Source organism: Camarhynchus parvulus, chromosome 1 (genome assembly GCF_901933205.1).
Source record: "Camarhynchus parvulus chromosome 1, STF_HiC, whole genome shotgun sequence".
In the NCBI taxonomy this organism is placed as follows: domain Eukaryota; kingdom Metazoa; phylum Chordata; class Aves; order Passeriformes; family Thraupidae; genus Camarhynchus; species Camarhynchus parvulus.
This window is the reverse complement of record NC_044571.1, coordinates 19,619,922-19,647,271: the sequence shown is the minus strand read 5'-3', so window position 1 is coordinate 19,647,271 and position 27,350 is coordinate 19,619,922. Positions and strand designations below refer to the sequence as shown.

Below are 27,350 nucleotides of genomic sequence, written 5' to 3'. Positions count from 1 at the left end.
TCTACATGGCTAACCTTCATTCTAGGCACAGGCGCTGATTTTAGCCAAGCATGACCTTGCTGCTCAGGCAGACCTCAGCCCAAAACATCACCCTGAAGCTTTGCAGAGGACTGGGGCTGGTTGATTCAATCTTCTCCTGTAGAAGCTGTATCAGCATAAGCCTTCCTGGGGAAGCACAGCACCACATCTGAGCCTAATGATTGTGTGCCCCTCTGCAGAGAAACCCTGAAGATCACTCACGTGGGAGTTTTACTAAACAGCATCTTTGCAAGTACTATTACAAGAACTGTAATTGCTCTGCAGGGACAGATTATGCTAGAGACAGACAGAGAAAATGAATAAAGGGAAGCTTTACCTCCTGCTGTCTATACACAGGGTGGCCACTTTCTCTGTATTTTAGGCCACTTGTATTCCTGCCAGTGTCTGGGAGCAGACTAATAAACCACATCAGTGTGGCTCTGCACCTAACCTAGCAAGTCCTGCCCAACTCCACCTGCATCTGCCCCCATCTTTCTCCTGCACACGAGAGGAAGAACAGTGATATCCACACGTCAGTAAGAGCTCCCAGAATACATGAGGTGTTCAACAGCTATAAAAAAACAGAATCTGATCAGAATGGAAATCTACTTCCTGTAACTTTTTAAAATCCTGCAACACACACAAGCCCCTTGCTTCCTGGATTCCAGCTCTTTGGTGTTAACTCATGGACACTTTGCGTAGCAGATAAAAAAACAGCTGGACTCACTTCAAATTCCACCAATCCCAATCAAAGCTTGGTCTTGGTGTTCAAACTGAGTGACAAAGAGAGCTCACTTCCTATATTTATACATGCTCTTTAGAGATTAGCAATAGAAGTACTTTCAAACGTTGCAGAAGTGCAAGCATGAGTCACCACTGTCACTGGGAATTTCACCCAAATGAAGAATGAAGCACTGGGCTCAACATCCTCAGAAATCATATTCCTCCTTCCAAAAAATCCAACATGCATAAGGTGAGATAAGTCCTTGACAAATAAAATCCAAGAATCAGATGCCAGAAATCTGACATTGAACTACTCCTCTACTGCTAATTGCTTCTTCTGTAGCTTGCTTATTTTGTGAATTTGATAGTTTTCCTCAAAATTTCCTAATTTGAAAAAAACACCTACAGAGCAATTAAACTTTCTGAACAAGTTAACTTTGCTTGTGACTATTCAGGATGGGAGAAAATAAGGTTTCCTAGTGTCATAGTTTCCAGTGAAAACTGTTTCTTCTGTTTTCTCCATCCTTCCATGCAGACTCATGGATTTAAGACACCAAAGAGGGAGTAGCAAGTCTGCCTATCAGCCCAGCAAGAGTCAGCTGGGCACAGGCTGAGCAAACACACAATACAAAGCCCCAAACACTGCTGGAGGCTGGAAAAAACCCTTCTTTTCTCAAAATACTCTCCAATGTCTGAATTTGAGGTGAGAAGCTTAAACCAACTCAAAGTTGCATTGTCCAAGGACTCACATATCCCTTCCACTCTGGATGCCAGAACACTCAATTTTTGGCCCCGAGAAAGTCTCATATTTTCTCCTTAGATGAATTCCCCAAGGCATCCCTCAAGTCATGGCAGCCACTTCCAAATCCCAGCTCCTCCCCATTTTCTCATATTCCCTGGTGAAAGACAGTCAGAGTTTCCTCATCAGGGTAAAATGTCCTTTCCCTTGAGGGAAATCCTTTCTGGTAAATATTTCAAGACAAAACAAGATTAAAGATATTACACTAAGATTAAAATGGCTATATCCAAACCAGATCATTCTCCAAGCTTCCTGCTTTGAACCATTGAGGGGCCGGTTGATTGGGCAACAGCTGAGGCTGTTTTGAGTATTTTTGTCACACAAAAAAACTCTACATCTCAAGTAACCAATGGATCTCTCTGGTGTTTTAACCAAAATACATGAAACAACTTTTTAGTTCCCCCATAAAGCTACTAAGATGGAGGGGGAAAAACGAATTTAGCAATAAACAAAAAGAAATCTCAAATGAGGAAGGTGACCATCTCTTTAAATGAAACTATATGAAAACTGTTCCTGGAACATTTGGAGATTTTAGTATCAGTTACAAACACCATGATACCAAAAAGAGCTTTTAATTCAGAGTAATTCAGCCAGATGATTAATGGACAGGTAAACTAACCCATGTCAAAAAATTAAAGAGTACAGTTTGGCCAGGCAACATACATCAAGAATGAGATATTATTTACCTTTCTCTAAGTTTTAATAAAAATGTCATCTAAACATATAAGAAAGGGAAAAGAGTCTTTGGACCAATGAAAAGATATCAGGAGGGAAAAAAATTGTTTCTGTGATCTAATGCAAGCATAACTGTCTCCCAGTCTGCATTTTGGTTTGTTTTTCTTACACCTACTCCTTTAATAATATATTTTTATTCATTTTCAACTGGCTGGTTTCTTTTAATTTACTTTTCTCCGAAAACAATATTTCAGCGTATTAAAATCACCTCTTTGCCTAGTGGAGTTTTTAGGTAAGTCAACACCAATGCAGAGTTCAGAATGGAACTGTGACATAATTATCAGTCATTCCACTCTCACTTAACACACACAGGATCCAATGTGCTATAGGTGATGGGATCATAGCCACTGACATAACAGTCTTAAGCTATTAAGTCTGTGTTTGCATAAGCTATGCTTGCAAACACACTAGGAAGCCTCAGAATCACAGTGCCATCCCTGTTGATTTATGGCTACATTATTGTGTTGCACTGGCTATAGCACATTGCAGAGCTCAGGGGCTGGTACAGCGGATGGAATGTCCAAACAACACAAATTTTCCAAGTTTAGCTGACTCTAGCTTGGTCCTGAGGCTCAAATACCCTCCAAGCTGAGAAGCACCAGGAGCACATTCCCCACTTCAGCATCACCTGAACAAATGCTGTTTCCTGTGCTCTGACTACCCTGAGACATGAAGCAAAGCAAACAACTGAGGAAGACTGGGAGACTGCCTTCAAAAGCACACTGCTGTTTGGAACAAAGATGCCAGCGCAGATGCTTCCTTTTATGAAAACCATGAAATTTTAATTATCAGTCCTGAAAACTGGAAGAGAAGCTCACCACAGAAATCACTATAATTTCTTCTGCCAATAAATTAATGGCTATTAAATGCTATAACACTGCATAATTTTTATTTCACAGTTATCAAAACAATCCAAGGACTTGATTTGTATTTACACCACGCAACTACTTAATGAGAATGGTACTTCACTACATTTAAGTGGTAATTACTAAGGTCTCAATACAAGAAAGCTCTACAGTCTTAGCTCTTCATCAAGTCAGTACACTTTTCTTCTCATCCAGGTTTTTCACAGACTCCATGTTAAGCCTGGGCATGGATTATGCACAGCATCCAGACCCCAATTCTCCAGGCAAGACAGTGGTATCAACTATAAATGTCACTTACCTCCAAAATATAACTATGTGTTGCTGCTTCATCAGTGAAATACATCCTAAAATAGTAAAAATACTTTGAACTTTCATTCTCAGGTGTGCAATTTCCCTTTTGCTGCGATATACAGCAATCAAAGACCAGGGGTTTTGTCAAAGGGGTAGTGGTCATCTGATATGGCTGGCCATCCTCCTTCCCTTGCATGCCTGCTGTCCTGAATTCAATGCACTACCTGCTGCTGGCTCTGGGCATAAAACAGGACTGATACCCAACTGACAGAAACAATAATGTGTTTGCACCTAGTAGTTAATGGTAGACTGACAAGCACAATCACAGGAAGTAATAAAAGTTTCATGGTGCTAGCACGTGACGTGCCTAGCAGTGGTCACCACGCATCGAAATACTCACGGCACCATTACCCTGCTGAAAGAAGTGGTTCCAATTTGTTTGGTGTATGACCACTAGATTCCTGATGAAATCACTATCACTACAAGTACCAAAGGTATTTGTTTCTATTAACTAACTTAGCTGACTTACCATTACCTCTAAAAACTCTCATATTACTACAGCAGCTGAATGCACTAACACGTACAGTTGAGTGGGTACAAAAACATGTATAGAGACAGACATTAAACCCTGCTGCCCAAAAAACCCCCAAGTAGTCTCTTCCAAATTTTTACACAAGGTTTTAAAAATAAAAGGGTGTATAAAAAGAAGTTTAATTTCATGTCCAATACTGAAGGACTCAAAGCGAAGCAAGGAAAAAAAAAAAGCACATCGCAGTGTATCCCGTAATTGATACACTAGGAAATCCATCAACCCATCCCGCCAATCCAGCAGCCGCGCTCCCAGGACCAGCGAAGCAAGCCAGCTCCGACTGACAATTCCCACACAACTTCAACAACAGCAATAAAAGTATTCATCACTGACATGGGTGCAAACGAGAGCGGCACCAGCCCTCGCATGCAATAGCAACAACTCGTGCTGGAGTTTATTTATGACTTCAGGAGAGGAGGCAGCTGGTTGTTTTTACGCGGCTTTTTTTTTTTTTTTTTTTTTTTCCCTGCCGGAGCAAACGAGAAAATGTTCCTAATAAGGCTGGTGGAAGTGCAGCGGCTTCTCAACAGCACCAGCTCTCGTGAAGGAAATTAAATAAAGTATGGTGTTATTATCGGGACGGCCGCGGGAGCGGTGCCGGAACCAGCCACGGAGAGCCCTGCCGGTGCTGGGCTCAGCCCAGCCCGCGGACGAGAGAAAGGCAGCGGAGCCGGACTCGGGGCTCCCGGGATCCCCGAGCGCCTCCCCGAGCCGGAGCGCCCCGCTACCCCCGGGGAGAGGCGGCACCGCCACCGCTGCTGCCGGCTGCAGTCCGGCTGCCCCGCATCGCCCGCTCCTTTATTAATTAAAATATATATATTTTATGTCATCTCCAGCAAAGCTCGACACTCCCAGGTGGGAAAGGGGGGAAAGCCTCCAGCTCGGCGCCCTGCCTGCAGGCTGCGCGCATCGAGTCCCCGCCGGGGCAGGACTGCAGCCACCTCCCCCTGACCCGCGGCTCCGCGCCTGTGCGGACGGACAGACGGACGTTCCCACCACCCCACGGCACACGTGGGCGCCCCGGCCCGCGCAGCCCCCTCCCGCCCCGGCACTCACCGCGTAGCGCAGCGCTGGCCTCTCGCTGAACACCGAGTCCCCCATGGGCGCGAACGGGCGGGCGGCGGCGCCGCTCTCTCCACCCGGGCGGCGCTGGGCACTGACTCCGACCTGCCGTCCGCCGCCGCAGCGCTGGGCTCCCGCCCGGCAGCCTGCGGCCCCCGGCGCCCCTCCTCGTAACTCCCGCCCGCAGCCCGCCCCCGACTGTCCCCACCCCGCCGCGGGAGCCGGCAGCCCCTCGGCAGAGCCGGGCGGCAGCGGCAGGAGGCGGCTCCCGGCGCCGCTGGAGGGGCGGCGGTTTCGCTTCTCCCGCCCAGCCCGGTGCCTCCCCGCGGCGCTCAGCCCGGCGCACCTGCGAGCCCTCCCCGCAGGGGCGGCTCCGTTCCCGCTCCGGCCGTCCCGGGCGGACCCTGACGCCGGCTCGGGGCCCGCCGGGCTCGGGGCCCCGCGGAGCCGCTGTGCCGAGCCCCGGCCGCCCGGCAGCGGCGGCTCCGGCCGGCCCGTCCCGCAGCCCCGGCGCAAACCGCACCGGCCCCTGGCAGCACCTGGGGGCGAGGAACCTGGTCCTGCGGGCGAGGACCTAAAGGTGAAGGAGAGAGGGACAAATAAAACGTAACTTTCCTGTTCATGGTTTTACAGTGCGTACTTTCAGTGAACTGGCTCGTGATTCTGTCACACATAGACTTTTCAAAACAAAATGCTATGTCATGGCCTATTTGTTATTTCATGAATGTGTCTTTACACAAACTGTAGAAGATCAAACACATTCTGAAGGAAAATTGCATTCTGCTCTGTTATATAATTAGTAGTGACTTCTGTGTGACTTGCCTGGGGAGATTATTCCATCAATGGAAGTGTTTAAAAATGTATAAACCTCCCTCAGCTAAGCACAGCCTAAGCAGAGCCTAGGCCAGGCTACATGATTTCCTGAGCCCCCTTTCACCCTTATAATCATTTTTAAATACTCTGTACAAATATTGGTAAGGGCAGCAACCCCCCCAGTTACTCTGAGTTGTTCTCTGAGGAAGTGGCCTTATCGTAGTGCTGCATGACATAAATGGAATTCATCAGTTTCCAACCTACAATCTAGGCAAACGCTACTAGTCCATCGCATTATCTCAAAACAGAGGTAGCGCAGTACTTTAGGGGAAAAGGAGAAGGTATCTTGAGAGAAAAAAAAGAAATGTGTACAATATTACAAAATATATCCTGGAAAGATAAATCAGTTGAGCCAAAGTTTTTATGTGCTCTGATGCTGATGTACAGTACTCAACAAGCTTCCAGTTATGGATCTTCCATGGGTCTTAATCCCTATTGCAGAGGAAATAATCTTCAAGTGTTCCCACGGACAGTCAACTTGGCGTGAACAAAGAACACAGTATCTGCATTTACCAATAAAGTCCATTTTTGTCTCTCGGGTGCACAATCTGTGCTGCTCCCCTTCCTGGAAAACAAGGCAGGGTAGATACTTCAGCAGTTGCAGAGCATCTATTGGAAAGCAGCACCCAACAGAAAGAAACCTTATATAACAAACTTTAAATCATCAGAATCTCCAGGCAGGTAGGCGGGGAAAAAAGGGGTAAAAAAAATAAACCCTGAATGCCTGATTTTCTCTTCTGAATTTCTGCTTCTTATTTCAAGGATTTGTTTTCAGTTGGGAAACTATGCATGTATCATATGCTCTGATTCCCAATATTTGTTTGTCTGCTCTGCAGGTTTGACCACAGAAAGTAGATGAGCAAGATGGGAAGAGGTTTGCAGGATTTCTATGCTCAAGTTCTATACCATCACCAGCTTCTTCTAACCACAGATGCAATGCAAAAGGAAATGTAAACCATTGCAAAAGGTTTAAAACAGGGGTGTTGTTTCTAATAAATACCCCAAGGTGAAAATAGTATGGAGGAGAGCAGAACTTCAGTGGTAGAGAAGATAGAGAAGAAGCAAACCAGTAAAGGGAGAGATGCGAAACTTAAAGAAAACAGAGTAATTCAGGGAAAGGGGGAAAAACAGGAAGGTAAAGAATGCCCTAGAGGGAGAAGCCAGAGAGGGGAAGGACTAAAGGTGAAATTTTGCAGGTCAAACTTGTTTGGCCTAGAAACTCATTGCCACTGAAAAGGAGAGTCTGCCTCCCATTAACCCTCTTCATCCCCCTCTTCCAGCCACACACTGCCACCACCTCCCTTCCCTCTGCCTCCGTACTTCTCACAAACCAATACAGCAAATGAAGCACACACCTTTCTTTCCATTTAGCAGACTGAATCAGCCCTCTGAGGGAGGAGATGAGTGCCAGAGCTGGCACAAAAGAAATCTGGAGACTGTCTAGCTGGGAGTAGGATACTGGGGGCAGATGAAGAGCATGCATGGAAGTGCTCTGCAATAATAACAGGTTGTTACATTGGTGCAGCTAAGATTAAAAATAAAGAATATATGATAAGGAAACTGCAGTTGAACTTTTTATGATGACAAGGAAGAGTTATGAGCAAAAACTTACAGTTTGGCGGTTAACAACCCAGAAAAACACAGGTTACTAAATCCGGCTTTATTCTGTACACATAATATAAAAAACACGGAGAAAAGATTCCTGTGTCTACCTAGTATCAGAATTTAAAACTAATTGGTGACTACAGAAGGTGTTTTCAAAGGCCAGATCTCAACAAAAGCTTTCTGCATTTTGAACACAAGCTGCTATGGCTGTGATTAAAAAGCTCCCTTACACTGCATTTATGGTGGCCAAGGAGTCTCTGATTTCAGACTGCTCAGGGTTTGGAGCCCACCCTGGTCTGCAGTGAAGAGGAACCCACTGAGCTGTACTACTCAGTTGCCCGCAATCATCTGTCCCTCTCTTCAGCCACTGAGCAACCAAGATTTACAGACACATCTTTCTGGCCATCCTGATTACATTTTACCCGTTCACATTCCATCCTTATTCACTTATGATGCATTTATGATTCCTCCCAGCTGTTCTTTCCAAATTTTCTTCCTCCTTTATTTACCTGATAATGTGTACCCAAGGAATGCATGCAGCTCACTTTGGGAAGTGCAAACCTCCTAGGTTAGCTTCTCTTAAGAGAGAAAGCATCACAGTTAGCTTCCTGTATGTTCATTCCAGGGCAACTCAATCCATTCATGCTTTCCATGATTCCCATTGTGGCTGTTCCTTAAACAGCTTTGAGGAGCTGTAATGTGGGCTTTATACCTGCAAACAGATTTTATTAAATCTGTCACTCCTCTCCTGATGTCTGATGTCTCATCAGATGAGGCAGGAAGAAGTTTCCAAATGCATCCTGTTTTGGGAGGACAGCCAGCATGGTCCTTACTGCAGTAAAGGATTTGTCTAACCTGAATGTAAACATCTACAATCTCCACCTCGGCTTACCACCCTATGCTTCCCACTTCCACAGGAAGAAGCCCACCCATCTGGTGTGTATGTATGTCACTCCAAGTAGACATCTAAAGTAGGGCACAGAAATTGAAGTGCTACTTCAGAGGGAGTTCATGACAATTAGGTCAGAGGCTGCCCTTCAGGCATCTGCAGTTAAGTGAGGAGAAGCCCACCTGGGAGACCAGCTATTAAATCTCATCTGACTTTCAGAAAAGTCCTTAACAGTCTCAGTGCCTTGGTTCTTTGGGTTCTTTGCATTCAGAAAAGCAGGGGCTACCATACAGGTGAAAACACAATCACTATCTTCAGGTGAAAAAGCCTGAAGCAAGCATGAAGGTCTTGTTTCACCTGACCTTTCCAATAGTGCACGAAAGCAGCTTCCATACAGAGGTAACTCCACATCTGGAAAAGACTCGCCTCTGTGGCTGCTGAACCAGAGGCAAGAGTGATACTGGCAGCACACTTCTTCCTTGGGGAATTAGCACTTTTCTTATCCTGGCCAAATGTTCATTTGGTCACTACAAGTAATGGTTTAAGTCTAATTCCCAAAAAGAAGAGAGAGAAAAGATGACAGACAAGTATATGAAATGCACAAAGTTCTATAAACAAAACCTAGAAACTAAGGAATCAGAATTTAGGGATAATACATTACAAAAATATTTTGTTCAAAACTCTTTTTCTTTTATTTATTTGCTACCAATCAAAATATGTTGATAATTTCTTACCAGTTTGTAACAGAACTTAGGGAAACAGTACTTAATGCCCATGAAGAATGAAGTGCCACCTCACTCCTGGAGATGCTTCTTTACAATAATCATGCAAATCTTCTTAGACAGAAAGAAATCCTGTTTGGAAAGAACTTGATCACTGTAATTTCCTCGATGTCTGAAAGCTCGTTATATGAGACCTAATACATGAGAAGAGTGTGACCCTGTTACTGCTCTCAAGGAGTTGCCCAAGTTGGTGAGGAAGAAGTGAGTGCCCTATTCCTGGGGGGCACGTACAAAGCAACCTGAATGCAAACACTTATCTGTGCCTGCACCAGGTGGAGGAAGAGGAACTGCACCTCGTGCACACCCACAGAATGCTCCTGAACGCTCCTGCCAACGCCGAGGAGCCCTCGAGGGCAAACCAGACTCCAGATTATAACCTAAAGCTCCAAAATGTGCTGTGCAAAGGGGCAGGAGGAGCAGCTTTTCCTAAGAATGTAATCAGTACACATCTAGAGGAGGACCCTTGACTCTTCTCCATGCCCTCTGCCTGTGGTCACTCAGCCAGAACTGCCAGAGCTGCTGCTGCCAGATGGGGCATCAGCAGGGAAAGAGCAGCAGCAACAAATGTAGCCACAGGGAAGGGTGAGAATCAGGACAATAGGGCCCGAGGCCAAAACCAGCTGTTCTGGTAAGTACTTGATATAAGGAATGGACAACCCATGGAGCAATCCCAAGGGAAACCTTTCCCATAATGTGAAAGATGTTAGCAAACATCCAGGAGTTTGTTAGCACTGGTGTGCTACCAGAACCTCATGCAGGATAAATCACTACACTTCTTAATTTATAAGTCCATATATATATGCATACTGTGTAATTGACTCTTGGGCTGTGATGTCCTACATGTGATAGTGCATATTAGTGCACTATGAGTTATCAGCAGCATGGCAAAGAAATTTAATCTAAAATACTTTTGGTTTAGAAAAAGGTTAAATTACTTTGTATCCCTTACATATGCACAATGGTCTCTGTTTCCAGCATCAGTGAAAATTCACCAGAATATCTTTAAACTGAAACTGCAAACCACTAACTTGTAGGTCAAACAAGGTACCCTAAAACATAGCATAAAATATTTTTTCAACAAAAATTAGCATTAACCCCATGGGTCACTAGAATTAATTTGGGTTTTAAAGCTGCAAAAGAAAATACCAGTTATCCTGTCATATTTTTCTCGCCTTAGAGGCTGCAGTTTAAATAAATGTGACCATTCACAGTTTCATGTGAAGATGAATGACTGGGTTTCAGGCCTAATTTTTTTTTAATGTTTGTTTTTCCTTGCTGACACAGGTCAAGATAAAAATAAGGGGAAGAATGCCAGGGTTGGGGGAGGTGGGGGTGGGGAGGGAAATAAGGGGGGAAGAAATGGAACTTCCAGGTTAAGAGTATCAAAACAGCTTAGGAGACTTAGGCATGCAAGCCAAAACCTCAGTGAAGTCTCATCTCTGTAAATCTTACACATCTGGGAAAATAACAATTCACTGGAAGATTTTTCTAGTTCCTGAGAGTGGGTAGATCTCCATGTATTTCCTTCCTTGTTTATCTCCTTGCAACTCACCTCCACTGTAAAGTAAAACTGGGCTGTGCTCTCACTAGCAATTATTCTTCTCCCTTAAATGTGTTCCAAGAACTGAAGAGGGAGAAAAACACAATTTTCTTTCATTACATATGACTTTTACAGAAATTGCAGCTATATAAGAGAAGTTTTTAAACCACTAACTTGAAACAAAGTCACTCACAGATACATGATCTGGTTGCTCAGATTAGAAAGAAGAATGCTTATCATCAACAGACAGCATGGGCTCCTATCTAAATTTACCATCTAAATATTTGACAAGAATTTAGGAGGAGGAAGGGCTCTTTCACAAACCAAAAATTTATTCAAAATTGTTTCATGAATAGTATGGGATTGTTAAAATCCATTTAGTCTGTGGAGCAATAACTACACAATAAACTTCCCAAGAAGTAACGTGACTACTGTACATTTTGATTTAATGTTGTAATTCATAAACCAGTTTTGCAGTGTAAAAGTAATTACTTCAAGACTGGAACAAGACCAAGCCTCTTGTGACCCACAATAATAATATTCATAATGTTAACAAACCTCTTCAAATGAAGTCATTGTTTAATACATTTCAGGCTATATGTGAAGTGGTTACAAACATCATGTTTTTGTAGTTGTCAATAATTTGGGGATCATGTAAGCAGATGGACATTGTGTTCTTCTAGATTTCAACTGTAAATTAAGAGTCAGGGTATTATTATTCATAGTATTCACTGAGGCTGGTTGAAAAGCTAGTGTTCCAGCTGAGAAGGAACTTTGCTTTTCAAAATTTGACTTTCATCTGATTGAGTCTAAAGCCAACATTTTCAAAGTTTTTGTGAACTATTAATTTCTGTACTTTTTTTTCTTTGAGCCAGATAAAGACAAATCATGAAGCAGTCTGCTGGTTAGCAATGAGCCTGACAAAAATTCCTCTTTTCTCTGAGCCCTGGCAGAGCACTCATGCAAACTGCCCTTGGAGTGACAGTCCCTGGGAGGCATCCCAGTACATCTCTGCTCCAGGGCAGGGAGCCTGGGAAGCCAGAAAGGCAGCCTGAGAATTACTATGGAATTAGGATTTGCCACAGTCCTGTGAAGCCCTGAGGTCTTGGCACTGACAAGCTGCAGGGCTGTGCCATCTCTGGCGGTGCCAAGCCCTGGCAGGCAGCCTGTCCTATAGCTGGGAGGCCTCTGCAGAGCAGCTCTGCCAGCCAGCCCACACTGGTATTGGAACTGAGAGTTTTCAGGATCACTGGGCCTGGGCTTGGATCACTTGATGGACATTACCAAAGATATACACTCTTGAATCAGTCCCAGGCCTTGGGCTCTGGGACAGCCCAGGAGGATTTTTTCTCAGTCATAAACCCAGAGTCTCCATGCAGCCTGCTTGTAACTCAGGGATAGTTTTCCTGGATTGATTAGAAGTGAATTCAAGGAGTTGCAAATGAAATATTTGAAATCCAATAAATCAGTTTATTCCCACTATAGTAAATTTCTACTCATTAGCGTGATTAATGGCTTTTGAAATGTTTCTTCTTTTGTATTTATAAAACGGAATCATATCCAATAACCTCACACACTGAGTTCCTTATGAGGTATTTTGAACTTGTATATATGACTGTCCACTGAATTAGCAATGAGCATTTTTACAGAGTGCTCTAGCAATTTACATTCACTGCCTGGTTTTACTCTGAAGAACAGGAATGGTTACAATTTCACTGTGTGGAGTCTGAGGGTTTCAAGCAGTAATGAGTTTTATTTAAGCATCATTTTCCCTGGCCATAAGTTTATTGTTGTTCTCACCTTGAGGCTGCAAAAGCACCAAAGCATATTTGTTTTTTAGTAAGAAACTTCAGTCACCTAATGATTCAGGCATAAAAGTTTCCCTGACCTGTCATGATAAGTGATAGAAATAGGAGGAAACAGACTTCAGTACTCAAAGTGGAGATGGAGAAATGCAGAATGTTCAACACTCTGCATGCCTCTTACCCTAAGTCTAAAAACATTGTAAAGAAGTTAGGAAAAGAGCAAACAACAACAGCCAAGTCCAAGTGTTCCAGGTGTGACTCCTCTTCAGATTCAGATAGTTTCCATCAGTGTCTATGCATGAGTTATCTTGGTCCCCATTTGGTCCTACTCTATACAGACAGTAGAGTTGAAAGAGTTTGGGACATGGCAGTCTAAAGCAGATGCTGTGTTTGATCTGCTCCACACATTTCCAGACCCAGATGAGTGCAGTGACTGTATGTGCCCACCTGGAGAAGCTGCCATTGCAGACACATCCATTACAGAACCCTAGAACAAGCTGTGCTACCCAAAGGTAGGAATGACTGTGTTAAAGACCTTTGGTCCAACTGCCTGGATAGCCTGTTTCAACAGTCATGTGTTTCTACAATCTAAACCAATGCAAGTTGGAGCTTGGGGAAGGGATCTGTAAGAAGCCCTTTCTTATATGTCCAGGCAAAATGGATTCATACCTTACCCAACAAGACCCATGGACTAACTCGGTACTTAGCAGTGCACATTGCTGAAAACACAGCCCAGTAAACATAAAGCAAAAGGTGCATTTATTGTACTTTTGTTCCCCCTGCAGCAGTCATGACAGCAGTACTACATGTGACTGCATGTAAATGTGACATGTCACTCTCACAAATGAGTCTACATTCCAAAAGAGCTGAGTTTAACTGAAGAGTTATAATATGTTAGTGCTTAAACTGCTTCCCAGTTGTATTCAGAAAAAAGGTTAAATCACCCAGCACTTGGGCGTCTGGTTCTCCCTGTTACCTGGAAACTGGAGCTCTGAGTGCAAGCACTGTAGAGAAAGTGATTTAAAAAGCAACAGGAACATGAAAGCACCATTCATATCAGACATGCACCATCATCCAAGCAGTTTCTCCGACTGCAGAGCTGTATTGTTTTAATCTGCAGGACCCTTTACTTGATGGAAGTATACTGAATTCCTCATAGCTTGGGTGCAATTATTCCAGTGTACCCCATACTGTGGCTATTCCCTTTGCAGGGGTTGGAGGAAGGTGAAGGCAAAGCACAATCCACAGTCTTCCAGATCTAGGGATCCAGAGGTGTTATAGTCACAGTGCTGCTGAGCAAGGACATTTATGCTAATCTGGGAGGGGAAGATCCCCCAGGCAAAACAGCTTGGGAAAGGCTGGGTTGTATAAAAATGTTGGCCATTGTCAGGCAATTGTTTTGTAAAAAGGTAAGCTATGAATTGAAAGTACTGAAGCTGTTCTTAAAGATTCTCCCACCAGTCTGCTCTCCTTTGGCAGTAAGGAAGCCCAGTTCCTTTGTAGTTAAATTCTTCTCAAGTGACTTGTATTGCTTTAACTGTCTTGGTAAGACTCGAAAAAATGTAAGTATGGAAAAAGCCTTGGAACGACTCACAGCAGTTTTACACTAACTTGATAATAGTGATGATTTCAATGAAGCCAGCATAGGGAAAGGCAGGAATAATGTAGCAGTGAAAGAGAGCCGTGCTAGAGCTGTGCTCTTTATTCTCCCTTTTTGTCCTGTTCCCTTGATTAAACAGTCGAGGAGAAATCTTGGAAGTGGTCCTGCACACGATTTGTGCTCCTAAGCAGAGCCAGAATGCTGTGAGCCAAGCGCCAGGCTGAATATCCAAACTTTTTCTGTTTATATTGAGGCATATATTCACTGGGTGCTGGAGTTTGAGACCACTGCTCCCCACACACCAGCTGGGAGGTATCAAACTCCGTGTGCATTATCCACCCATTCACCTCCAATTAGAAAAAGTGTCCAGAAGATGCTGAGAACATCAAAGTGTTAAGGAAAAGGAATTCATCCACACAGGACAAAGAATTTAGGCTGTTTACAACTTTCCACTCTCTGATGTTTATTGCAACCCCCGCTGTAAAATCTGTCTCCATCTGCAGTACCTTGTAGTGAGAGAGTTAATGAAAACCCAAGCCACATTCCAAGGATGGCAATTCAGAATGAGAGCGACCTCAGCATTGTTTTGCTAAGATCTCAAATTGCCAATACTGCAAAATGAAGTAATGGTCTCTGTCAACATGTAGTATGCTCTATAAATGGGATTGCCTGTTCATCTGTCAATAAAACATGCAGAAAAGCACTATTTGATTGGCCTGAGAGAAGCTGACTGCTTGCTTTGACTTCTTCCTTAAGATTTACTTGAAGCATGAAACTGCTGAAAATCTCCAGTGAGTAAAAATGACAAAAATATATTAAAATTAATTAAATTCATTTGCAAATAGACTTCACTTTATGTAGTTGGTCTTGAGCTAGCATTTCTTTATCAGAAGAATTAAATCTAAAGTTAACTAAAGCACTGAATGTTGAAAGTTAATTTCCATGGACTTCAGTACTAACCTATAAAACTTACATCTTTTTACAAACAGAATATTACTTCAATAGTTAACTCAGAAACGTCAGACAGTTTTAATAAATTTATAGACAGCTTCCAGATTGAATTTTGCTGATCCAGGCTTCTTAGGCAGAGTTTATGGAGCCAGACTTGTCATATGAGCTATTTCTATAAGCCTCAGGTAAATATACACAGGGTTCGTGTTGTTAGAGAAAGTGTTTTTTTCTCTTCTAAAAAATTTAAGTTAATCTTAAGCAAAAACAAAAGTTCATTCAGTACATTTTGTATTTGTTATTTTTGACCCATTTGGGAAGTATTTTCCTTCCACAGATCTGCACTGTCCCTGCTTCTGTCCAACTCATTTTAACTCTTTCATTTCTTCTACCACTCTGTTTCACAGACTGCTGCTCTGATGTCTGAGTTAGAAACAGCTGGACGGCACAGCTGGAGGAAAGGAAAGGTTTTTCAGGTATTTCCTTCTCCTTCCCACCCAGCAGCTCTCATGTGCTCCCTTTCCTATGTGTCTGCCTTAACTCAAATTTCATAGAAAAGTTTGACCTGTATTGCAAAACCAATTTAGAATTTTAAGTTGTTACTCATGTAGCTGAAGTCCTGATGTGGATGCAATTACAGGGATCAAATGGATATGTTTTATTTCCATTGCAATTCAAAATTGCTATGGCCATCTAAAGCAGCTTCATTAGAGAATCACTCTGTAATAGCAGAGTTCTTCACTTTACAAAAGCTGGAATTTGTAAACTCCATAGCCAAAGCTGTGCCTCTTAATTTAAGATTTCACGTTATTGTTCTTTCGATGGAGCATCACATAAAAGTTTACCCATAAAACTCAGAATTAGAGTCAAAAGCACACCAAAGTACTCAGAGACAGGATGTCAGGATCAAAGGATCTGTAGCTTCCCTTTTAGGTAATACATGGGCCTGCAAGCAAGATGGGAAAACATCCCTCCCCCAGGTTTCATCTATAACATCTGTCCATCCACCATTGGTACTAAGCTGAAATTTGCAAAGCAATGCAGTTTGTTTTTTCTACTAAAGTATGATATAGCTTACATATATAAAGGCAAAGGATTGTTAACAAACATGCTAAGTCTTGCTGTGACAGATAATGAGATGAAAAGTAGCATTAACAGATAAAGAATGAAGAAACTGATATTGCAATACAACAGGGATGACCAAAATTCTTGCCCCTTAGCTGAGAATGGACACCTTCATGTGATCAATGCCCGAGCCTGAGGGCCTGCTGGAGCAGTTCTCAGAGATGAACACATCTCTGAGAGATGAACAGAGATGGACACAGATTCTCAGAGATGAACACAGCCAGAAGCTCCCACTGCTCCTGTCTGAGACACCACTAAATTTCTGAAACTGGGAACCCAGTCAGCCCAGCAAGGTTGGCCAAGCAATTACTGTTGGCTCAGCTCTTACTCACAGCCAAGGATACGGATCAGTCGCTGGGCAGCTCAACTCCCCTGCTGCTTCATGATGGAATTACAACCCTTGAAATGCCCTGTGAAGACTGGAGAGAATGGCTACAACCCGTAAGAGACTCCAAACAAAACGAGAGCAATGTTCACATGACAGAGACCCAGGCACACTGTCCGAGATGAAAAAAGGTAGATTGTCACTTTTTGTTGGTTCTTATGAGAAGGCAGGCAGCAGTATTTTGCTGATGATGGTGTTCAGGCCTGGTGTTTTTCTGCAGAACACTCCAACAAAAGATATGAGACAACAAAGCCATGTCTGAAAATCACCCATGACAGACTCTTCTGCTCCCTCTGTACTGTCTGCTCCCAGATGTACAGCCGTACCAGCACAAAAAGTTCTTTTGTGATCCTGGGTAAATTTGTATGCTAACAGAAATTACTGATCCCATGGGTTCACAGAGAGAAAAAACTGTATGCTGTTCCTTATTTAATTTCAAGTAAAAGCATCTTGGCTTACTTAAATGGTCCACACTGAAGATTTGACTGATTTCTTGCTTGAACCATAAACATCCAGCTTGCATACATCCTGGTCAGTTGGTAGCTCTGAGACCCACCAGCACAGTACAGTGATGAACAGATGGTTGCAGTGATCTGTTCCATCAGCCTAGAGGGACCCAGAAAACAATGCTTGTGTATGTCTGCCTACCATCTGGATTATTCCAACAAATGGGATAGTTTTTAGACTGCTGTGGTTGCCCTGCTGATGTGTGAATGAATGTTCTCAGTATTGTGTTACTTCACTTCAAAAACACTGTGAAACATTCACATTCATACACATCTCCCTCTTACTCTTCATTTAATCACAGGCTGCTGACAATGGCTGTAATTCAAGGTAGCAGCTAACTACTCACATAGCTTTGCGTATGTCTGTACCAAAGACTGTTCATACTTTTAAAATTCTAAATCTAATTTGGTTCTTTTTTGCCTTTGATTGTTTATAAAGCATTAGAGCAGTGTGGTGAATCCCACAGTGACCCCTGGAAATTTTAACTATGGGATTCACATGGAAAATTACTTCTAAACCAAAGGCAGAGGAAACTACACACCTCTGGTTGTGATATCTGCTATATTAAAGCTTGATCTGCTACCTCTGGTATGACCTCAGATCCAGCTAAGGGTCTCAGATGGAGAAGCCAACTCTCAGGCACTGTACTTCAACTGGAGAAAGCCACACAGGAAAGTTTCACTATTGCACCCTGTGTCATGACCTCTTATCAGTTCCTCCACATTCACCTACAGTGTACCATCCAAGGAGCAGAGTGTTTCACTTTGGACTCCAAAATGTGTAATCCTGACAGAGGTGCAGCACAAAAAATGCTGCAGGAGGTGCCAGCCCATGAACCATGGTGCCCACTTGATGGAGGCTAAAAAGAGTGCTCGAGGGCTGGCATGACACACAGACCTACACTCTCCCTTTTTTGGTGGGAATCCAACCAAAACAAGTGCAGAGCAACTCTCAGCAGAAGGGAGGAGAGTTCACTGTATCTGCAGTGAACTGAAGCCACCCATGTGCCTCAGGCTTGCTGCAGCTGGACCATAGCATTCCTTTGGAGCTCATGTATTTCTCAGAGGCTTTTCTGTTTGTTTTCTTAACAAAGCTTTGCAGACTTTTTAAGTGAGGGAAGGGAAACTCAGATATTCCCCTCCCTCTGTTTTAAAAAATCAGGCTCAATTTTTTAAATAGATATAAGAAAAAATCTCTATTAGAATCTCCCAATCCTTTAAGGTCTGAACTTCATGGCTTTTTTAACTGACTCAGGAACTTTTAATGTTTTAACTATCACATTTATTTTCAGTTGAATATTCTAAATGAGCAATTCCATTATGGCAAAATTGATATTATTGTAATTGAACAATATGATATCTATCCAAAGGAAAAGAAATTAAGTGAATCACTCTTCTTTTGATTTAATTCAGAAGTTAAATCCAAATACCTAAGTGAACTTGACAGTGTCTGTCACTTTGTCTGCAAGTAAATTCTTATTTCTTCCCTCCAGCACTGGAACATAAAGGTGCTGCCAATATGTGGATAAGCACTGTGCATTACAAAAAACAGCAGTACGTTCATGCCTTGTGTTGTAATGGAAACTCTCAATTTAAGATCTGAAGAGCAATAATAAAGAGAAGGAAAACTTGGAGCTGCAATTTTTATCATAGCTGGTAGGATTTTTTTCCCCAAGTGAGGTCAGGAAAACAGGCTGGAGACCTACATTTATGAGGCTCCTCGTTGTCAAGCACAATAGGACTGAAGCCCGTTGTTCTCCTGGAGGTGACTGAACTGTGTTTCACTCCAACTTAGCTGGCTGTGCCCATGTCACTGAGGGTGGAATTTGTCTTAACGGACTGCCAAAAACCAAAGAAGTTTCTCACTTAATGAGAAAGCCGTGAAAAGGTTTGGTATCTGTGCAGTATGTTAAACAGCTGCCCTGCACCTTTCAAACACTGAGATTCTGTGCAGACTCATGAAGGGGGTGGATTGCCACTAGAGGAGTGGTCCTGCATTCCTCTACTCTTCTCATGTCCATCCACTCCAGGTTTAGTGTGTTTGTGGCAAGGCTGCCACTCTGAAGGGAAATTAATAGTCTTGTGGTGGATTAACTGTCTGACACATCAATTCCCCCTGAGGTCACTCAACTGCTGCAGTGTTGTAGGGGAAGTGGGAGCAATGGATGATTTCAGGTTGCTTTAAACTGGAGTAATTAAACATTTGGTGCAACTGTACATTGTCTTTTCCCAAATCCTGTGTATTTGGCGCACACTACTCCAAAAAGAGATGACATTATGTGTTGATTTTTCTACAAAAGGAAAGCCTTTATCAGCATTAGGAAATAATTCTATTGTGGAATTTACTGTAGCAACAGCGAGAACCAGGAGTAAAAATGGGTTAAGGAGTTTAAAAACTGAATAAAGATGTTCCCAGCCATCAGTGGCTATTAAACAACATCACTCAGATTGTTTTGGACAGTACTGCCTGTTGTGCAGAAGACCCTAAATCACTAACCACAAGGAAGGAAAAAACATAACTTTCGTCTTACACTTCTTAATTGTTCTGCTGTCTACTACACTTTCTTTAATCATCACTCCTGCCTCCCACAGGAAAGAGCATTAGGGTGTTAGGGATCCTCTCTTCATCTCCACCAGGATTCCAGTTCTTATGTTAATGTACCCACACCTCACAGGAGTCTGGCACCTCATCTGTGGAGTCCCTCAGAGAAAAACACAGTGCTATCACTAGCATTCTTGACCTGCCACTACCAAAAGTTTACAAATGCTGAACTCCTCCATAAAGAGTTGCTTGAAAAGGGGAGCCTGAAAAGGGGAGGAAAGAAAGGGGAACCATGAAGCCAAATGTCTTCAAAAAGAAAAATGGAGCAGGAAAAACAGTACAGCTGCAAAGTGAATTGCTTTTGGACCAAATTATATCAGTAAAAGTGATTTTTTTTTACTAAAAGGATAAATAAGAACAAATACTAAGAGGAAACATTTTTTTAATTTTAGATTTCAGATTTGATTTTAATTTCACATGATTTATTAACTTAAGCTTTTGCATAAAGATTCAGGTTTAGACAGATCAAGTTTCTCTGCAGAAGGGGCCTTTAGGTCTCAGTAGGCTGAAGGGGATGTAGTCAGAGATTTCAGTACTGCTGTTCACTGGTGCTCCCATTTCACAAGACATTAATTTGCCTTTCACTCTAGAAATCAGGATGCTATACAACCGATCTACAAATGAAAGCAGGTGTTCAAGAATACTCTTGAAGAAGGATGCTTTGCTGAACTTGGAGCCAGAGGATTGGTATGGACCCAACTCACATATGCCTGCATTAATTCATGACATTGAAACACAGTCCTTTGATATGAGTACAGACTCATATTCCGAGAACAAGACCCTCTGCTGGATGGCTCTTCTGACTTTTATTTTCAATTCATCAGTGGCGGGGAAAGCTTGGCAGAGCATAGCATAATTTGACAGACACTCTGTCCAGAGCCCCAAATCCCCCCTGAGCTGTGTGCACAGCCAGACACACACCTGCCTCCTTAGAGCACAGCCACAGCAGGGCAGGAAGGTCCTGCTCCCTGCCCAGCACAGGCTCCATGCTGGGAACAGCAGGCGCAGGGGGAGCAGCAGAGCTTTCACAGCTGTTATGAGTAGAACAGCTGCCCATTTTTTTTATTATGTTGCAGAGTTCACAGGTTGGGCTAGTTTGCTGCCAGGGTGGAGTTCTAACTGTTCATTATTGTAATCACCTGTCGTTTTTTTGTTAACTACCTGTCACTGATGGCTAAGAATTCCCCCTTTTGTCAAGTGGCACCCAGCTGCTTCCTGGAGGATGGCACCCAGATGGTGAAGAGGAAGGGACATCGAGTTAGCATGCAAATGACATCGGATCCAGCATGCAACTGGAGAAACCCCTCACCAAACCTAGCCAAAACCCCCTAAAAACAACGAGCCAACACAAAATTGATGAATCAAAGTGACGACTAAACGTGAGGAACAGAATCTTGTATCCAGTAAGACCCTTTTTAACCCTCACCCTAACCGCAAGATGTTTGCTAGACAGAGAAGCTCAAATGTTAAACCAGAAAACAGGGAATCTCCTGATGCTCTCATGAGGATGGAACCCCCAGCTCTGCCCGCAGACCAGTGGACAAAGCTGCGCTCTTCATCCTCCTCCGAGTCACTCCTGGGAGCAGCGGCGGTGTGAGCACAGACCCGTCACTTCTCCCCCCAGAGCTGATCACTTTTAATAAAGGCATTAAAAAGGAGAAAGGTCTCCTGCCCGTGTTTATTTCAACAGCTGTGCCACAGAGCTGGGCACAGAAGGCACGAGTGGGACAGGAGGAGTGGAAAGGACAGAGTCTGCAGACAGCTTTGGTGCCCACAGCCAAGCACACTTATTGACAGGGAAGGAGAAAGGCAGGCCTGTATTTAACAAAAAAAAAAAAAAAAGCAGATATTCTCTCTTGAGAAATGCTTACTGCTTTGAAAGATCAACGTAAAGCAACAGCCTCATCCCTGCCCTTCTGCAGAGGCCACCAGCAGTCCCTGTCACTGTCACCCCATTCCCCCACTGTCACCACGCTCTCTGCTCCCCTCAACTACCAAGTGCTTTGGAGGCTTGGAGACGGCTCTCCTGGAGAGCCCCACTCATTTATTGCTGCTCAGACATGAAAAACCCATGCATGCCTTGGCTGCTGCCATTTATTGAGCACAGACTAGGAAAGAAACCCAATTGTTTGATACTTTTTTAACCGGACACTACTTTTAGATTATTTGGGCTTGTTGTCCAGAAGCAAAAGGGCATTTACTTAGCCCACCACACTGCAGAGTTTGCAAGTCAGATAATTTGTAGTCTGCAGAAGATATGGACCTCAACTCAAGAGTGTCTGTTGCTTTTTAAAGCTATTTTTGCTGTCTAAATGCTAAGGATTCATAACAGAAGCACAATGTGCACCACAGCTTTACTCCTTGTTTTCCACTGACATATTTTTCATATTTTTCTCCATGAGCCCAGGGCAGTGAGGCAAAGGGAAGGCAGAAAACTGCAGAAGTTTCCCTTTTCTGCAAAGAAAACGGTTTTGAAGAACCATAGGGGATGGAGACTGCTCTCCTGCCACATATTTCAGAGCTGCAAGGAAGAAAGGAGCTCCTGGGTGGCCTCTTTCCTCTTGCTGCCACTGCTTTAACATCCCTATCACCCTCAGGCATCTCTGCAGCTGGGGACAGTGGAAGCTCAGAGTTTGAGGTACTCTGCCCTCTTGGATGCCTGATCATGGATGTACTCTCCAAGGTTTAGCACCATTATACACCCACATCTTGTTCACAAAAGCAAAGCCACACAGGGAGGTGATTGGAAAAAACTTAACCTTTATGAAAAATGTTGCTTCTGTTCTAGCACATAATGTAAATTATCAGTAGAAAATCTCAACATTTAGTAATTTAATTTGAGGGAATCTATTGACAAAAAGTTGTTTTTTCAGTATGGTGAGGACTTTTTGAGGTAATATTGTGTTTCATTGAAGCCCAGCTTTTCCACAGAAAATAAAGTTTCCTTATAATCACTCTAAGAACTAAGCTGGTTTTCAGCACGTCAAACTCCACAGGAGATACAGGTCCTTCTTTTTTTGTTTTTTAACCAGTTTTACATTGTTTTGTTTGACTCACCTTTTCTCTGCTGGCTTATTTCTTTGGTCACCAGCAGCAGTTATTTTCTTTCTGTTACTACTTTTAACAATACTAACATTTTGGTTTAAAATAATTTAATAGTGCTCATGGCTCTCCTCTTAGACTGTGTATTTCCAGCTCTACCTGCCTTGTCATGAAGGGTGGCCTTAAGCCTAATTTTTCCTAACTTTTGAAGTTATCCCTGTCCCTTGTTCACTGAAGTGGCTTGTTGTTTGCTTTCTGTTCTTCCCAGTGCTTCCTGATCATTGCCAGTCTTGTTCAGTCTTGTTCTGTCTTGTTGAGAGAAAACGATCACTTTGAGGACTTAAAGGGAAGACAAAGGATAAAAAGAACTCAATCATTACCATGACCTGTAATAATACATGTCCAGGGCATACACCCACTGAGAAACCCCCACTGTAAACAACCTGAAACTAAAATCTGCCATTGTTTTAACACATTTCATCTTTAAACTGTGCAGTTTTTCTATAGGGAAGAACTGGATGTAATCCTGGATGAGATGCAGCTGAAACATTAGGAGCCTTGCCTGGAACAGACTTGGCCTTCTTGTAAATTACTATGTGGTATGTTTAATTTGTTATCTATTAATGCTCAGACCCTCTCCCTCACTGTTACTATATAACCTTTTTTTCTCTGGGCTTTGACTGATAAAAGTTTGTCTTTGGAGGTTTTCTTTTTCCTCTCATAGACATAACTTTATGATGTTGAATTTCCTCTTGGGAGTCATAGATTTTGCTAGAACTCTCCAAGGCAGTTTCAGTGCTCCAAAATTGTAACTTCCCACAAACTGCAAGAATCAACTAGTTTAGAATTCCAGATCATTCATGAAAGCAAAATTAAATATGGAGTTACCCTTGACACAAAGATATTTAAAGGTGTTCATTAATTCCTAAACTTGGTTTCACAGTGACGATACCAGCCCTGAATTTCATATCAACTACCTTATTGAAAAGCTTGTGATTTCTTCAAAAATAGACAAGCACTGCAAAGTTTTGTCTGTTTTCTAAAAATATATATTCCCCACAGTATATCAATGTACTATATATGTATAGTATATATTCCCCACAGTATATCAACCTGTAACCTCTCCATTTACAGAAGAATCTCTATTTGCTTTTTGCTATGCTACATAATGAAGTGAGAGAAACTGGCCAGCAGCTCCCTGGGTTGTTTACTTAGCTGTTTACAAAGAAGAGATCTCGGCAGAAATAAGTGCTGGTATTTCCCCTTATTATATCATCTGAATGGCTCTATTTCTCCCTTCAGGATGCTCTGGTCCAAATCTCCAGGTCTAGCTTATCCTGAAGTGCTCTACTTATCTGAGACCACAGAGTTTGTTATTATGAGTAAGGAACAACACACTGCTTTTCCTCCCTGGAGCTGTGCACAAACCCTGGCTGCGTGTGAGCTCTGGAGGCCAGGAGCAGGGTATGGCTCTAGCTGGAGTCTCTCAGCACTGGCACTGTTTGTCCCACCAACAAACAGTGCCAGCTCATTCCCTGGGGAACATGGACCAGCCTTTTCTGAACTATCATGCAACAGGAGGAGCATTCTTTGCTGAACAAAAATCTACTTTCAAGTCACAGAATATTCTCAGTTGCAAGGGACCCACAAGGATCAAGTCCACAACCTTGGCATTATTAGCACCATGCTCTAACCAGGTGAGCTCATGTCAGTTCCATTTGACCACTTAATAATTATTCTACCGTGTATCACACTGTAAAATGCATTCAGCCATTCATAAGCCTGGTGACCCAGAATTCCTTGATGCCCAAGAACTGTCTCCCTCCCAGCAGCATCAAAGGCAAAGCCCCACTTTACAGCAGTTGCACTGCCCTAAGCACAGAGCCAGGGGCAGGAACTTGTTCATCCAGAGCTGCTGCCAAACCACTCGCGCTGTGGAACCACAGCCCAAAACACACAACGTTTAATCACGAAACTTGCTTAGGCAGCTGCTGAAAAGGAGAGACAAGTTGCTTACACATGCATAGTCCTGAATGGCCTATCTTATGTGGACTACAAGGTGCTTCACAAATATCATCTAAACCCAAATATTATTTAAGCCATCTAAAAAGAAACCACTTCTCTGCAAGTCAGAGCTGTGGTTCACACGCAGCGAGGTGATGAAGTGGGTACTGACATCCACCAACCATTTGCTGCTCAGACACAGTGACCACAGCAGGGAAAGCTGAACAACATCTGAAGCACTTTCTAGAGCCCCACAGCCCAGTACTTCAAAGTAAATTGAAATTGTATCACTGTATGGAAGGTACAACTCAGGAAGGGTATGACAGTAACCAGCTCCTGTTTCAAATCACCAAAGGCAGGTAAAACACGATTATATTGTATTAAGGAGATTTCTGAATGCACATTCATATTAGAACAGCAATGCTGTAGTCTGTAGAAGGAACATGATTTTGAAGCTGAGAGCACAGGCCATGGCTTCTGATCACCTGGAATTCCTTATGCTGGATCATAGCTTGCCTGTGGACTAGGCAGTACTGCCAGCAGCTCACTCCCCTGCTGGTGCACATTTCTTTTCAAGTGCTTCTCACAATGTTATTCCTGCTTTCCCTCTGGTTTTAGCAAAAAATTATAACCTTATTTAGCATTTTTCGACTGTATTCTTCTACTTATTGTGATATTTTCAAAGTTTCTTTTGACTCCTTTTTTATTTCCCCCAAATATTTTTGTAGCCTGGAGAAAGACTCTGATGTCAAGATGGGCCTAGCTTTGAACCCAGGGTGGAGAAACTTTTGATACTCTTCCAGACTATTTAATTCTCTACTCAGGTCTCTCGAGTATCCAAAAGAACCAACTTTCCCAGGCCCTGCTTGCCTGTGAGATGCTGGAGAGTAAAGCATCCAGTCTTTCTGAGAGGTAAGGTGCTGATTACACAGCTTTCAGCACATCCTGAAAGCTGATTCCAAAAATTAATATTGTTTTTGGCATCACACAGAGTTCTTCACATACCCTGTAGAGGGAAAAGCAAGCGCAGGAAGGTGAGGGGTTTTTAATATAACTTGCAAAGAAGAGAAATATGGTGCTGAGAAATAAGACAACCTAAGATCCAGCTCAGACTTAGCCAATTCTCAGCTGCATCATTCAGGAGATTTTGCTTTTTTCCTCTCAGTTCAGTGCAGTCATGCATCAAAGGTTACTCCACAAAACTGTATTGGACTGAAAATTTTACACTTTCTCCTCTAGTACTCAGGATGGGTGTGCTGCAGAATTTCAGTATAAACTGCTGTACGTGGAGACAAGAAAGCTCAGAGATTTCAAAACCACTCCTCAAGTAAGTTTGGCACTTCTTGCCAAACTGATGTCATATGTGTCATATGTGTTCTTAACACATCCAGTAGTCAAGAAGGCAGCCATCAAAAATGATCAAAACTTCATAGCATGTCTTAGAGCAACTCTATTGTTGAAATAAAAAAGTTATTGGTAAAACATCAAAGTGTACTGAACAAAAAACCCCTTATTACAAAACAAAATAATTTCCACATATATATAATATATTTATATATCCATATATATATATATATATATGGAAAAGGAAGAAGGGCAATGCAAATTTTCCCTTAAGGCTGGAAGCAAAATTTTCTTTATTGGCAATTACCCAAGTAACTTCCCTTAAAATACAACACAGTAAAAGGATCTTCTCTTCCCATCTCTTATGTTCAAGTTATCCAAAATATTAACTGCGCAGGCCAACCCTACAGTCACATGCACCAAGACAGCCTCCTGAACACTGATTTTGTTTCTTGTAAGAGGTCCCTTGGGTCAGACTGGATGGGATGGGAGATGTCTGTGTGGCTGCTGCCTCCCCCCAAAGCCAGCACCCATGAGTGGTGCTTCCCTACAGCCACTTCTCCCAGAGAGGAGCTCAGTCCTCTCAGGATCTCTTTCTCTCCTCTTGCAATGGACAACAGCTGTAAATTAGAACCACTTCACCAAAGCTGGCTGGAGGCCAGATAGACCTGCAAACACATGGAGCCAGCAGCCTTCCCGAGCTCCATGCACCAGTGATATTCCCAGAGCAGCATGATTCCTTCAGCACAGCTCTGATAGTGGAGTCCTGGGCGGGAGCAGAGACCTCTCTCTGCCAGGTGCTGCACAAACAGCATAAATCCACAGTGTACTGAAAAAGCAACCAGAACCTGAAATGGACACTCCCTTCCTCCAGAGCAAAGGAAGGGAAAATAAATAAGTGAGATAGATAAATAGAAGCCAGCAGAGAAATTAGTGTCTAGCCTAGAAAATATTTCAGAAAAAGGGTGAGCCTCTCAAAATGGTTATCTTGAGAAAGAAGCACAGTTGCCAGGAATCAGAATGATTTCCCACCAGCTTTAATATGTTTTAAGAAAACACAATTAATTTCTTCTGTCCTGAAAGAATAGTTAAGCATTCTTTTAATCAGTGGGAATTTTCTCAACCTTCAATTCATGGCTATTTTCACTCTTGGCTTTGGAGCAAAAAGCTCTAACCTATTTCTCTCTACCACTGGAGAGAAATAAAAAAAAAAAAAA

General features: G+C 42.9%; 1 protein-coding gene across 2 annotated transcripts in view; it reads right to left on the bottom strand.

Annotated features, from left to right (window-relative positions):
* The window catches only part of ARHGAP6 (Rho GTPase activating protein 6), a 292,853-nt gene that overhangs the window by 134,286 nt on the left and 131,217 nt on the right, over nt 1-27,350 (bottom strand). The window contains exon 1 of one of the 2 annotated variants that reach the window (XM_030943803.1): nt 5,078-5,236. The exons of the other annotated variant lie outside the window; for it this stretch is intronic. Coding sequence (XP_030799663.1) covers nt 5,078-5,122 — 45 coding nt within the window. The 5' untranslated portion in view covers nt 5,123-5,236. Of the gene's footprint in view, nt 1-5,077; nt 5,237-27,350 lie in introns of those variants that run through there. 2 annotated transcript variants of the gene reach the window in all.